General features: G+C 40.4%; 1 protein-coding gene across 1 annotated transcript in view; it reads right to left on the bottom strand.

Annotated features, from left to right (window-relative positions):
* LOC112961690 (deleted in malignant brain tumors 1 protein-like) overlaps positions 1-12,573 on the bottom strand; it is a gene marked incomplete at both ends in the record, with an annotated part of 55,643 nt that extends 43,070 nt beyond the window's left edge. Inside the window, 7 exon segments of the mRNA XM_026057099.1 lie at positions 6,879-7,022; positions 7,720-7,991; positions 9,251-9,423; positions 9,815-9,987; positions 11,034-11,242; positions 11,498-11,607; positions 12,532-12,573. Coding sequence (XP_025912884.1) covers positions 6,879-7,022; positions 7,720-7,991; positions 9,251-9,423; positions 9,815-9,987; positions 11,034-11,242; positions 11,498-11,607; positions 12,532-12,573 — 1,123 coding nt within the window.
* Between the last annotated feature and the right edge of the window lie 198 nt (positions 12,574-12,771).

Genomic DNA, 12,771 nt, shown 5'->3' with positions numbered 1-12,771 from the left:
ACCAAGTTTTTAAGGGTAATTTTAGTGGAAGAATTGCACTAAGTGTTCAACAAAATGGACAATACACTCAATGGGATTTAAGTAATTTGAATGGGAATCCACTGACCTTTAATTTCCTATGCCCCTGTAAAATATTGTTAGAGTTTGAAATAAAGAAATACTTAATAACCTATCGTACATATGCCTGACAACTGCTGTTACAGTGCATTCATTCAGTTAAAAAAAAATCCACTTTTCAGTTTGACTTAACTTATTCTTAAGTTAGACATTCTTTAGCGAGCAGTGTGAAAAATCTCAATTTTAGAGATCCATTTTGGGGGAGGAATATGTTACCACAAAGAGCAAATGACCAAATAAACGTTGTAACTTTTAGGATCTACAGTGTTTGCACATGGGAAATGCATGCTGCATTTGTCAAACTTTGTATGTTTGCCAACTATATATTTAGCTTGTTACTAAACACTGAATAATTCAACCAAAGCAAAAAATTTCTGAAAAGTTACCAGCTCCAGAATCTCTTCACTGCATCTAATTCCTGGTAGTTGCACATGAGGAATCAAGAGAGTGTCCAAACTAAATTTGTTCCTCCTTAAATGTATTTAACTGCCAGTTCAAGGGAGAAGCTACAAAACTGTCCCTTGGCTTGTATCTGATTTGTTTCTTCAAATATCTGTTCGGAGATGGACATTTTTAAACCATACTTGTATGATCTCTAAGAACTGAAACAGCAAACCTGGTGAAAAGTCAGAGTGAGATCGGGAAATTAAAGCTGGTCTAGGATAATTTTATTGCCCTCATTCAAGGTCTGTCATCACTGTGAGATCAAACCATCAACTGAGGCATGTAATTAGATAGGCTGCTTTCTGCCTCCCATGTTAAAGGTGTCAAAAAGACAAAAGCAGTCAGCGATGTTATAAATACAGCACTTACTCTGACCCAGGAAACAAAGGCAGAGATTGGGAAATGAAGCTGCAAGTGAAGAGAAGAACTGGAGCAACAAGAGGAAGGTTGTTATCACAAGGCAAGAAGAGGATAGATGGATAAAATTGGATGAGGTGAATGATGGCAATATAGGTTATTTTAATGATACTTGAATAGCTAGTTAAAAAGATCATCTGCAATTATTCTAGGATATACATGGAACTGTTTAGTGCAAAGTCATTTAAATCACTTAGGAGAGAGAAACCAATCATGTAAGGGAAAAGGTAATGACGAAAGAAAAGTTGAACTAACAAAGTCTCATGTCTTTCATCATTTTTAGATGTCCCTCCTTTATCCACATTGATAGATTATGAAGGCTAACTTATTATATTTCATTAAAGTGTGCGTAAGATCAGGTATACAAGGAAGGTCAAACAATACAAGCGTATTATATACGTAGTCTAAGTATGTGTACGTATGCTCTGGAATAAATATACATTTTAGTAAAAAATATCAATTCTTCCATAATTCATAATTAATTCTTAATTCCCAAATTTCTGGAAATAGAAGAGTCATTCATTCATAACATATTCACAGACACCATTTTAGCCATGATACAAAGCACTAAGAAAAAATACCACCCTGTGAAAGCAAAATGAACTTCATTCACTGGTTTAAATCATTCTTATCATTCACTATGTCAATTAGTTCACAGTTTCAGTAGAACAAAGCTGTGCTATCTCATTTCACCCAGTTTCACCTTTAATCATTTGTCCAAAATGATGCTAGCATGAATGTGATTTCTATTCATGGAATCAACAGAGAGGACCCCAAAGTGTCTTTATATACTTATATGCCCTGGAACAAATGAAGTGATTTACCTGATCTTGCCTCCAGAATTGCTGGACCTAACAAGAGTAGCCACATCAAAATCATATTGGTACCCATCTCATCTAGAGCTCTTGACAGAAAGGACCACGTGAATTTATAGTCTCTATTTCTGAAGGGGAGTGGCTGTAAAGGTCTCTCTCTCTCTCTACAGGTGAACAGTAAAATAACCACAATCCCATGGTCTGAAACAAAAATGTATTTGATTTGTTATTCAAGATTTTGTAACTTCCTAGTCTCTGCAAAAAGATAGTATCTCAAGAGTAACATTTTCCACTGCCTGGAAGGAAATATTTATGCTACCATAGGTGTCACAATCATCTCATTGTATGTAGAATGTGAAAGCTACCTTTAAATTCTGGCTGATGAATCTCAATATTTTCTCTCATGGCTTAAAGTTATAGCATGGGGACAATCTTTGGCAGGTTCAGGGAAGATAGTGGGATGTTGAAATTTAAAGAGGCTTCCTCCAACAAAGTTGTTAAAAAGCTTCATAACTTGGTCTGAAATAGTGAGACAAATCTCCCTGGGGAGCCATGAATATCTTACAGCTTTGGCATACTTCAAATAAAATAAAATAAGCCCTGGTGCCCCTGTTCAAGCATGACTGGGAGTCTCTGTACCTATGCCACTAGAAGTGTGGCAATGCTGAATTTAATGCAAAGATAACCAAGAGGTACTTAGTGGAGACAGCTGGGTTCTGCCAGAATTGCTACTTTCACATCAACATTAATGTTTCTACCACCAGAAGCAGAGCTAACAACAGCAAGGCTAAGGTAGGAGGTGGCTGCAGCCTCTTGGTGGCCATAGGAGCCAGTGAAGAGGCACATGGTAGAGATGTGAGGAAAGGAGAGGAGGCATTGATGGTCCTGGGCTGAGCCACCAGAGTGAGGAGAAAGAGTTGGAGTGGTGTCAAGGGGAGCTGACCCCAGAGAGGCATGAAACTTTGCTTCCTAATTCTCTTGCTTGGGAGCCACCGTCATAAGCAGGGAGGAATCTCTGCCACAGTCTATAAATAAATTTTCCTTCCTGTTTGGGCAACTCGCTCCAAAGAATTAACGTGTGAGATTGAGTCAAGCATTACAAGTGAGTCGCTAAGAGACATTTGAAGGATATTGCAGCTCATGTGAACATCTTCCAGCCCCCCCCCCAAAAAAAAAAATTCATCCCTTTTTGGTATTTTTAACTTCAAGTCAAATCTCATATCATATTTACTGAGAGACTTAAATTGCAAGACACTGTCAAGAGAATCAAGGCCTATAACCTTTTGTGAAAACAGTGCAGAAAATTCTGTGGATTTTATGCATAGTTAAGTAAATCACATGGGTTACAGCTTAATGTTGTTCTAAAATTTTCTTTTATCCTTTGAACCATCAAATGAAAAAAAAAGGGTCGCCTTTCCATTTAGAATCTCTCCTAATGTATTCATTGTTTAATTTCGTACAGTGACAATTATAGCTGTGTAACTTGAAAACCAAATCTGAAGCTTTTCCTCAGCATGAAATAATGCTTAATTCTCATTCATCACACTCTTGTCAGCATGTCTACTTTCCTGTGTTTCTGTGCTGTAACCATTTCATGAGATAAGGCTGATGACCATCACTTCATCCTAAAACTGAAGAGCCGGAGTATTGCTATCCATCTGATTCCTATCCCTCCAGGCATTGTGGGTTTGAGGGCCTTATCAGGAGTTAAAATTTGTTGCACAGTTCTTTCCATATACAAATTTATGGCATATAGGGGCAGTTCTCAAGGATGAAGATTAAAGTTCAGGAACCCAAGGGAGAAAGAGAATGACTTGGAACTTCTTTCTACAAAGGCCAGCATTATGGGAGTGGAAGAAGGAAGTGCAAAACACAAGAGGCCAAAGACAGAGTTGGAAGACTTGAAAGCAAGAACTGAGAAGGGTAAATATGTTTCTTCTTTATACAAACAATTACATTCGCACATGAACAAGGAAATTTATGCGTGAACAAAAATACCTGGTATTCACTATTCATATTCTGCTGGTTTTGACATCTTGGCAAGAAGCAGCAAAAATCCAGTATATCTGACTGATCAATCACACACTGTAATCAATGAAGCAAGAATAAGTGACGGATAACAATTCTTTTCCAAACTCTTGTAATAACTGAAAAAAGAGGGTGTGGGAGGAGATGGGATGGGACGGGACGGGATGGGACACAAAAGTGACTCACAAACTATTGAAGTGGAAAAAAAAATGCCACTAAGCTGTCTAGGTGACTTAATAACACTGATTAATTCTGTTCTTCACTACACACTTCAGAGATCCACATTTTCAGAGATTGTGATTATCAGACAATCTCTGCACAGTAAGACCAGATATTAATGTTATATTCAGATTATTTTGCATTAATTAATTAACGCAATTACCATACAGAACATGTTTTCATCCTTCCCAGTGGCTAGATCTCTTGTGATCATGCATTTCTGCTCTCTAGGACTTTTTCTGGCAGCTTGAAGTGTTTCTCAACACATTACACTATGAAAGAAGCTCCACAGAGCTTTGCAAACAATTTCTGTTCTGCTGATTATTGTTAGGAGACTTCTGCAGACATGCTGGCTTTTGTGAGGTCCAAAGGAAAATCATTAAAAGAACACAGAAGATTAATCAGCTTTTATCCCTGACTATAAGAAAATATCTACACTGGAGTGTGGCTGCCCACAAACTTCTGTATAAAGGAACGATAGTTTGAATGCCTGTGTTAAAGTGATGTGAGGCAGCTTAGTCTAATTTATTGAGTTCCTTGACAGCCTTATGGGCTCTGTTGCCTATACCATGTGAAACATACCATTTCAAATCAATTTGCATTTGTTTAATAGTGCGAAAGCAAGTGAATCAGAACTATCTACAGCCAAGAGTCAAATCCACTGGATTTACCCTAGCAGCTTTCCTGAATGTGGTGAGGCAGGAGGTGGGAAGGATGATTTGTGGCAGAGGGGCCATTCACCCAGCACACTTGCTTTAAAGCATAGCCCTTTCTTCATCAAATCCAGTTTTCTTGAACCCTGCACTTGTGGAATACTTGTGGATCAAGGAAGGTGGGGGGTGGGGGTGGGAATAAGGAGGATGACTCTGAGGTGCCAAATACGTGGGCAGTTTAGCAGTGTTTTCTATAGCAACATTTAATGTGGAAACCACTGAACTTGGTATTTCTGCCTTGCATTCTGATATAACCTTGGTATATCCCCATGTGAGACCCTGGCACAGAAATAGCATGGGAATGCTCAGCTCTGAGCAGTACAAGCTCTTTGCAGATCAGAGGCATCAATGTCCTAGGCCTGGGATCTTCCTGCTAGTCTAATCACAAAGATACCGTGGGACCAGGACAAGTAGAAAGAGTACCATCACACTATTGCCTGGAAAATGGTGGGGCAGCACACCTGCAGGGACAAGGCCACTGCAGCAATGGGGACAGGAGTGAAAACAGCAGGTTTTCAATCCTGAAAGACCACAGGGGAAGAACCTGTTCTGGAGAGCCAGGTCTCGGGAGGTCTCCACTGTGCTAAGCAAGTAGCTGGACTCCTCCAAGCCTGGACAACCTCAGGCCCACACAAGAGGACTAGATGAGAGACAGGTGAGCCTCCTGTGCCGGTGTGCGCTTCAAATGCATCCTAGGCAGAAGGGAGCCGAGGACCCTCCTCAATCTTTGCTCCTCCGGCTGTGGGCGGTAAACTTCATTACCATCCTCTGAGAGCAATATCAGTCCCTCCTCATATGGCCCCTTCTCCACAGCCTGCAGAGGTGAGAAGAGGCCTGCCTGGGGTCCCCTGGAAATGGCAGCTTGCAGGAAGAGAGAGTGCAGGCTGGTCATGCTTATTCCTGTCAGAGCTGCCTGCATCCTCCTTGTCAGGTCAGGATGTAGCCCTAAAGTACAGCTCACATTCCATAGAGGGCACCGCTTTATGTCCAGCTCACTTCACACACAGTACATTCTATTGTTCCCCCAAGCTCTCCTCTTTCACAGCTGGCAAGAAAACAGGAAAGTCTAAAGAGGAGAATTTCTCAATCAAACACCAGTGACCTTTCCTCCTGTAGTAGGTGGGTTCTTCCAAACAAGTTTTGTTTTGTTTTGTTTTGTTTTATTTTATTTTATTTTATTTTATTTTTCGCATGGAAGTAAGAGAGAGGTCATGCTTCCTTATGGCAATCTCCATACATTCCCTGTTTTTTCACATTACAGGTTTAGAAATGCGTAAAAGCAAGAGCACAAATCATTGCTTGGCAAAGTCTCTTTGTCACAAACCATATTCTCCAACGTGATAAAGAGCTAGCTCAGAGTTCAGATGTATAGGCAGTACATTTGCAAGTACACAAAAAGAGCTACCACTCTGTACATTTATGTAACAGATTTGATTAAATTCAAAATTTCATCCTTTATACAAAAGCTCATAAATGGCCTACATTTTCTCATAAAAACACAAAATATGAAAAACCATGCCCACCAAAAAAAGAAACGTTGTACAGGAGTAATTCCTTATGTGCAACCCCTGTGTATTTTTGCTTGCAGCTGATTATTGAGATTAATTTCACCCAAACAAAATATTTTTCTTAGACTACTCTCTGGAACAGTTCATGGTGCCACATAGATGTTTTATCTGCATATCAACAATTGCAAAAGAAATCAGTTCTTCTTTCTTAAGTCAATGAAGTCAGTCAGTCTCCTCAGATGGACACTCAAAGTAGGAACTTAACCGAGATGCTGTGAAATGTCCAGCATTGAAGATGGCAGCTTATTTGGATGCTGGGATGTGAGAATCAAACTTTCCTTAGCCTGTATGTGTATTTGGACCGAAAGATTTTAAAGCCAGACTCTTTATAAGTTCAGTTCATTCTAACAGGGGGTGTTATTTCACTGCAGTGCGTTCTTCAAACAGCAACTAAGTGCTGCAATTGTCACATAAGAGCTACCCTCTGCACAGATTATAAAACCAAATCCTGAAGTGGTACAGCCACAGATGACTGGCAAAAACATCAGCCCCAAACAGCTGCAGGGGTTTTACCACCTCTCACATGATCTGGTAGGGAATGGGTTCCTGCAGCTTACGCTTCAGCAGAAACCCGCCCACGGTGAGGACAGCAGCTACCACCAGCGCCACAGCGGCCACAGCAAGTGGAGCGTGAGACCCGGCAGCAGACGTGGGAGCTGAGCTCAGAGACTCCCTGTTCTCCTGGATGTCAGAGGCCAGCTCTGCACACAAAGAGAGGGAGAGAGTTGCTTACATTTGTTTCTCCATCTAGTTATTCTCAAAAATAATTAGGCAGAGAGAATTTGAATTAAAATGTTGCAATGTAGATCTGATCAGAGAATAAACTGCTCTATTGGACATTGTTTTACAAACAACTCTGCAGCCATATGAAACAAGTAAAGAAAACAACCAAGAAAGCAAGAAAATAAACAGCAACTAATAATTTGTAATGATTACACACCAAGACCATTTGATGATGTTTTCTGATAATAGTAACACCAGCTATAGGACACTGGGAAATATTCTCAAGAGGACCTACAGATAGATTGGTCATTTATAGATAGAAGACACACAAATCATGCACAGACAGTTTTGAAAAATTATTCTAGTTCCTGTAGGGAGATGAGTTACATCTCATCTCTTCTCCTGCAGAACTGAATCAATTGCCATATGACATGTGCAGATGAAAATAATGGTTCTAAGATATGACAGAAAGGAAATAGCTTGTAAACATCTTTACTTAAAAACCAACTCCCTTTAAGGATTGCAGTGGAAATGTGAATAAACCAGCAAAGACATGTATCAGAGCTAGATTTCATGTCTAAACTGTCATGCAAACACCCAGTAATATACAGATCTTACATTACAGTAATAGACCATATCTTACATTAAACCCAAGAGGAAGTTATTTAAACTTACTAGCATTCCTGTTCTCAGCATGAGCTTCCTGAAGCTGAATAGGTCCAATAACAACATTCACTTTTTCCTCGGGAGTTTCTGCATTCCTCTTGAACCTACTAACACAGCCTTGATAGCATCGGGAAGAATAGTCATTGTACCTGCATACCACCAGTTCACACTGCAGGTAAACTGATGGATGTCGACTTACAAACTCAAAGGCATTAAATGCAAACCGAGTGACATATCTGTATGGTGAATAGTAAGAGTAGTAGGTGGGATCTTTAACACACCTGGAAAGATATAAAATTTATAAATTAGCTCTCATGAATAGAAACACTATTACACTATCTATGTGCAGTATGCCTTAGGCTCAAACATAAAATGAGAAAGTAAGAATATGCAAGAACTCTAAAGGATATAAAACTGTGTGTTTTTAGTAAGAAGAGAAAATAAGAGACAAAAATAAGAAATAGTGGTAGCAATTTGTACCAAAGTAAAGTGTACAGCACTGAAAGTCCATAACTCAGCAAAGTACTTGTAAGCAGGATTAACTGTAGATAACTAGTAGTTCTGGGAGGACATTCGCCTGGCAAGCAGGCGACATTGGTTCAATTCTTTAGTCTGACACAAGCAATAACCCTCCAGCCTAGTGGTGAGGTACCTACACTCCTAACTTGCTAATATTAATGATGTGAACTCCCTCCCAGGAGGCAGAGAGCTTCAAATCTCACCAAGCACAGTCAGAACATAAATTAAAATGGACCTTCCATTCCTGGAAAAAAAAGGGAAACCTATAGCCACATGTTTGCACTTCTAGTTCCTTGTCACTTTTGCAGGCCTTACAAGAACCCACAACTGTTTCATTTCAAATCAAATGGCATATTTTGTATCAAATCAATCAAAATATTTTATGCTTTCAGAATAGCAAGAAAAGGCTAAGAAATTTACCTTCTTTTGAATGGAATATTTTGTACTCTAGTTATGGTGCTGCATGAAAATATTTGCAAAATTCTAATCCTGAGGTATGGAAAAGTAGAGTCATTGATGTCCCTACAGTTCAGAGCTTCATCCATCTATGTCAGAAATTAATTTATTCCTCAGTTTTTACGCTGCCTCCTTGGATGAAATCTCAGTGCTTGACTGCAAGTTCTGAATGACATTTCTATTGTCACAGTCAATTTTAATCAAGTTTTTTCCCCCAATCACCTTTCTCAGAACTACATATGTATTGAGAATGTACACTGGCCCTAATTTATCTCTTTCATAAATGAAACACTCTGAGAACTGTGCATAAAAATAATTTTTAAACCATTATTAATAAATTTCTTACCCACTTCTGATTAAATCATAGGTCAGATTCGTAAAATCATTAGGATTAGGTGATGCCACACATGTGTCCAGAAACAACACCAGATTTGGGTCAGAGCTTTGAAGGGAAGCTTGAAGGAACAAATTCTGATTCAGATCAACATAGTATGGAGAGTCATACACCGGCCACAGGAAAGATGAGGAATTGTAGAATGAAATGTTCACATCATATCTGCCATACTGAGTTTCATTGACATCATTAATATTGTCATCGGCGATATACATTACTTGCACCCAGGTGTTTTGAAGCATTTTGCAGTTGATGTGCAAATTAAGGTCCTTTTGCCTCTTGATTATGTAACCGGAAGTGGCCACTTTTATCACGTTGGAATAGGTGATTGTTTCACTGTCACCCTGTTTGACACATCAGATGAAGGCAGAATTACTGCATGTAGTCTTGTTCATACTGTGCACTATAAACTATGTATGTACCAGGTCCTGGTACTAGTTAGAAAGAATATGCCAAATTTAAACTCAAGCATCCTGGATGGAGTTGTTCACTCAACTCTATCCTACACTTTGTTCTCTAGAACATCACTCTGAAATACACATGGAGATTACCTTCAAGGTTGAGAAGGGGAAGTAGAAATGTTTAAAGAATTTAGCCTTCAGAAACACATCCTTCTTTTCTGTGTTTTGAATTCCGGTGGACCACAATGCCACTTGCGATGCACAACAATTTTCCAAATGTCTATTAAGTTTCCATGCCCTACTTAGACAGAACTCCAAAGTACATGACACCAACCTGTCTTTGTGTGCCACAGCCATTGTATGGAATGATGAATTTAATCTGGGTCGACGTAATTGTTGGTCTGCAAGAACCATCAGATAAGATGATGTTCTCCACAGAGTAGCCTTGTGACTGGAGATAGTTTCTGTTTACAACTACGTGCATGTAGCTTGGAAAGCACTCAAGGGCTAGTGAAGAAAATATGAATTATTAGTGGATTCAGGTACTTGATAATGCTTAGATGTTACAACATCACCAAATGCAACAGCTACTACCATTTAGGGGGCAGAATTCATAAGCCAAAACACTTATTTCCACGCCTTATGCTTAGGCATGAATAAGCACTAGGCTCTGACAAACTTCAACTGACCTTCAGTTACTCTTCTGACAAAATTAGGTAGATTACAACAGGCCTTTGCTGAGACCTCAACCCTGCATCACCACTCATGTAAAAAATGCTAAGAAGTGAGAGTTTTTCCTGAATACTAATCAAAAAACGATTGTGGAAGTTATAGAGATAAGCACTACTTCTGCAGGAGGGGATCTGGAAACATCTCTGTGATGGTTCACTGAGTGCCGTGACATGAAGAGCAAAGACTCCAGGGAGAGTTTGTCCTTTAGTAGAGATAAGCGTCTGGTGACAGCAGCTACTGGCAACACACAGGCTCTTGAAGGGCAATTACAAAGACAACAGAGCCAAATGTGACAGCAGAAGATATACCACAGACTGATGGCCACAAATTGTGCCTTGAAAAGTCCTGAGTGCACCACAGATAAACCTTTCTACTAGGATTGCAGGGCAGTACTGGAATAGGTCACCCAGAGAAGTTGCAGTTTTTCCACTCTTGGAAGATTTCTAGACAAACCCATGGCAAACTGAATCTAGTTTTGGCAGTAGTCCTGCTTTGAGTGGGTGGACTAGGAGACCTCCAGATGTCTTTCTCAACAACATTGATATGATTTTATGAAAATCTGGCCACAAGGGTGGAAAAATAAGAATAATGAGGTGATAAGAAGAAAGGTGAATTTAGACTGACCATCACGGAAAATGTCTAAAGTCAATTAGTTTGGTACCTGAAGGTCTTCTTAAAATGCAAAAGAAATTATTGTCTGAAAGTAACTGGTCAATAATCAGTTATGAAATTCAAGTAGGAATGTCATCTGTGTGAAACAGTTCACCAACATTAACAAATACTTAACACAGGAAAACACTACAAACTGAATGGGAACTTACTGGTATTCTCATCTGCTCGAATGGAGTGATAGTCAGCATAAAACCCTCTACTTGAATATCTGGAGTCACTGCGAAATCTAACAGTCATGAGGTTTGAGGATGATGTATATGTGAAACCAGAACCAGAACAAATTCTTCCAAGCAGGGGAGAAGTATTGGGTGGCCCATCATAGATTTCAACAGAGTCGTTCTGGCATCCACCTTGCAACCTGAGAGATTAACATGAATATACAATAAAACATGTTTTGTAAAGTCCAGTTTGTAAGTGCTGAAAAAGCGATAAACTAAGATACCGCACTCACACAATTCCCAGGTAATATTTCTAATTAATTTCTAAGTATTAGAAATGTGCTTGGGAAATGTGCTTGCAGTTGAGATTTTGGTCCCATTTATTGCCCAAGCAGCAAGAACTTTACTTACTGAATACTTCTAAATGTGAGCACAACAAGGAAATTGCTCGCTACTTGTATTTCCCACAGACAGTCTGCATTATCTGGGTAATTCGAAGGGTAAAAAGGACTCTGAAGTGTTCCGAAAGAATTCGAAAGTAAGCCACCACAAAAATATTTTCTGCCTGAAAAAAATGAAAGAAGAAAAGATATAGACATGCAAAATTTAGGTTTTTCTTCTGAACAAGTGAATATACATTCTCATTAGACAACTCCGACTCTTGCTTGCTCCTTTGCATTTGGTGGGCTTCAGGCATATATATGTATGTGAAAAAGCTAGAAGGTCTGCCCAAATAGCATAAAGTCCAGAGAAGAAAAAAAAGATTTTTGACAAAAACTGTTTCATCCACACAATCTAAAATAGATCTCCAGCAGGAGAATCACAGTCATAAAGAAGCAATATGGAGGGTTTAGCCTGTTAGTATGGATGATGAATATTTTTGACTCTGTTCTAATGTGGAAATGAAAAACTCCAAACTAAAAACTAGTAATTAATACAACTCAAAAGTAATGCAAAGAAAATATGGAGTAGTCAAGGGTGGAGAGGGAACATAGGTAGTGGAAATTGCATCTGTTAAGGGAGTAATAAAAAAAGCAAATGAGGAACTTCTGGATACTAGCAACATTCAAAGGCTTTATCCCAGCACTACGGACTGCCGTGCTGCCCTGTCACTGCAGGGGTGCAGCGTTTGCTGGTCTCAGCAGGCAGTGCCAAGGTGAGGGCACAGCAAAACCCAAACTTCCAAGATGCCTTAAAATCAGAAAAATCAGTGACAAATCTATCAAACTCTGTGCAGCCGCAGGAAGGCACCTGGGCAAGGAGGAGAGGGGAAAAACGTGGGGAAACCCTCCTGCAGGCGGGCAGCTGCTCTCGCCGGGGCCTTTGGTACCGCTGTGCCCTTCCGGGCAGCAGCACTGCCGGCCCGTCGGCCAAGACCGCGCATGTCCTGCCTCTGCTCTGATGAGGAAGAGGCAAATCGCCCCCCTCTGCGCTAGCCAGCAGTACAGCCCCGAGCGACGCGCAGAAAGCACCGTGCGAGCGGACGTACCTGGAGGAACCGAAGGGGTAGCAGCGGTAGTGTTGGCGGCACCTGTCAAGGGAGGAGGAGAAAGGAGCCGGTGAGGAGCCTTTGGACCAAGGGGCCCGGGCAGCTTTTGTCCCGGCGCCCGGCCGCTCGGGCTCCGCAGCGCCGGCGGTCCCAGCTGGGGGTGCCACGGTGGGCGCAGAGCAAAGCACAGGCTTCAGGAGCAGCTCAGAAACGTCTTGAAGGCCTTACTCTGGCCTCTGC

The sequence above is a fragment of the Apteryx rowi genome, unplaced genomic scaffold (assembly GCF_003343035.1).
Source record: "Apteryx rowi isolate R43461 unplaced genomic scaffold, aptRow1 scaffold_1366, whole genome shotgun sequence".
In the NCBI taxonomy this organism is placed as follows: domain Eukaryota; kingdom Metazoa; phylum Chordata; class Aves; order Apterygiformes; family Apterygidae; genus Apteryx; species Apteryx rowi.
This window is presented reverse-complemented; position numbering and strand designations above follow the sequence as displayed.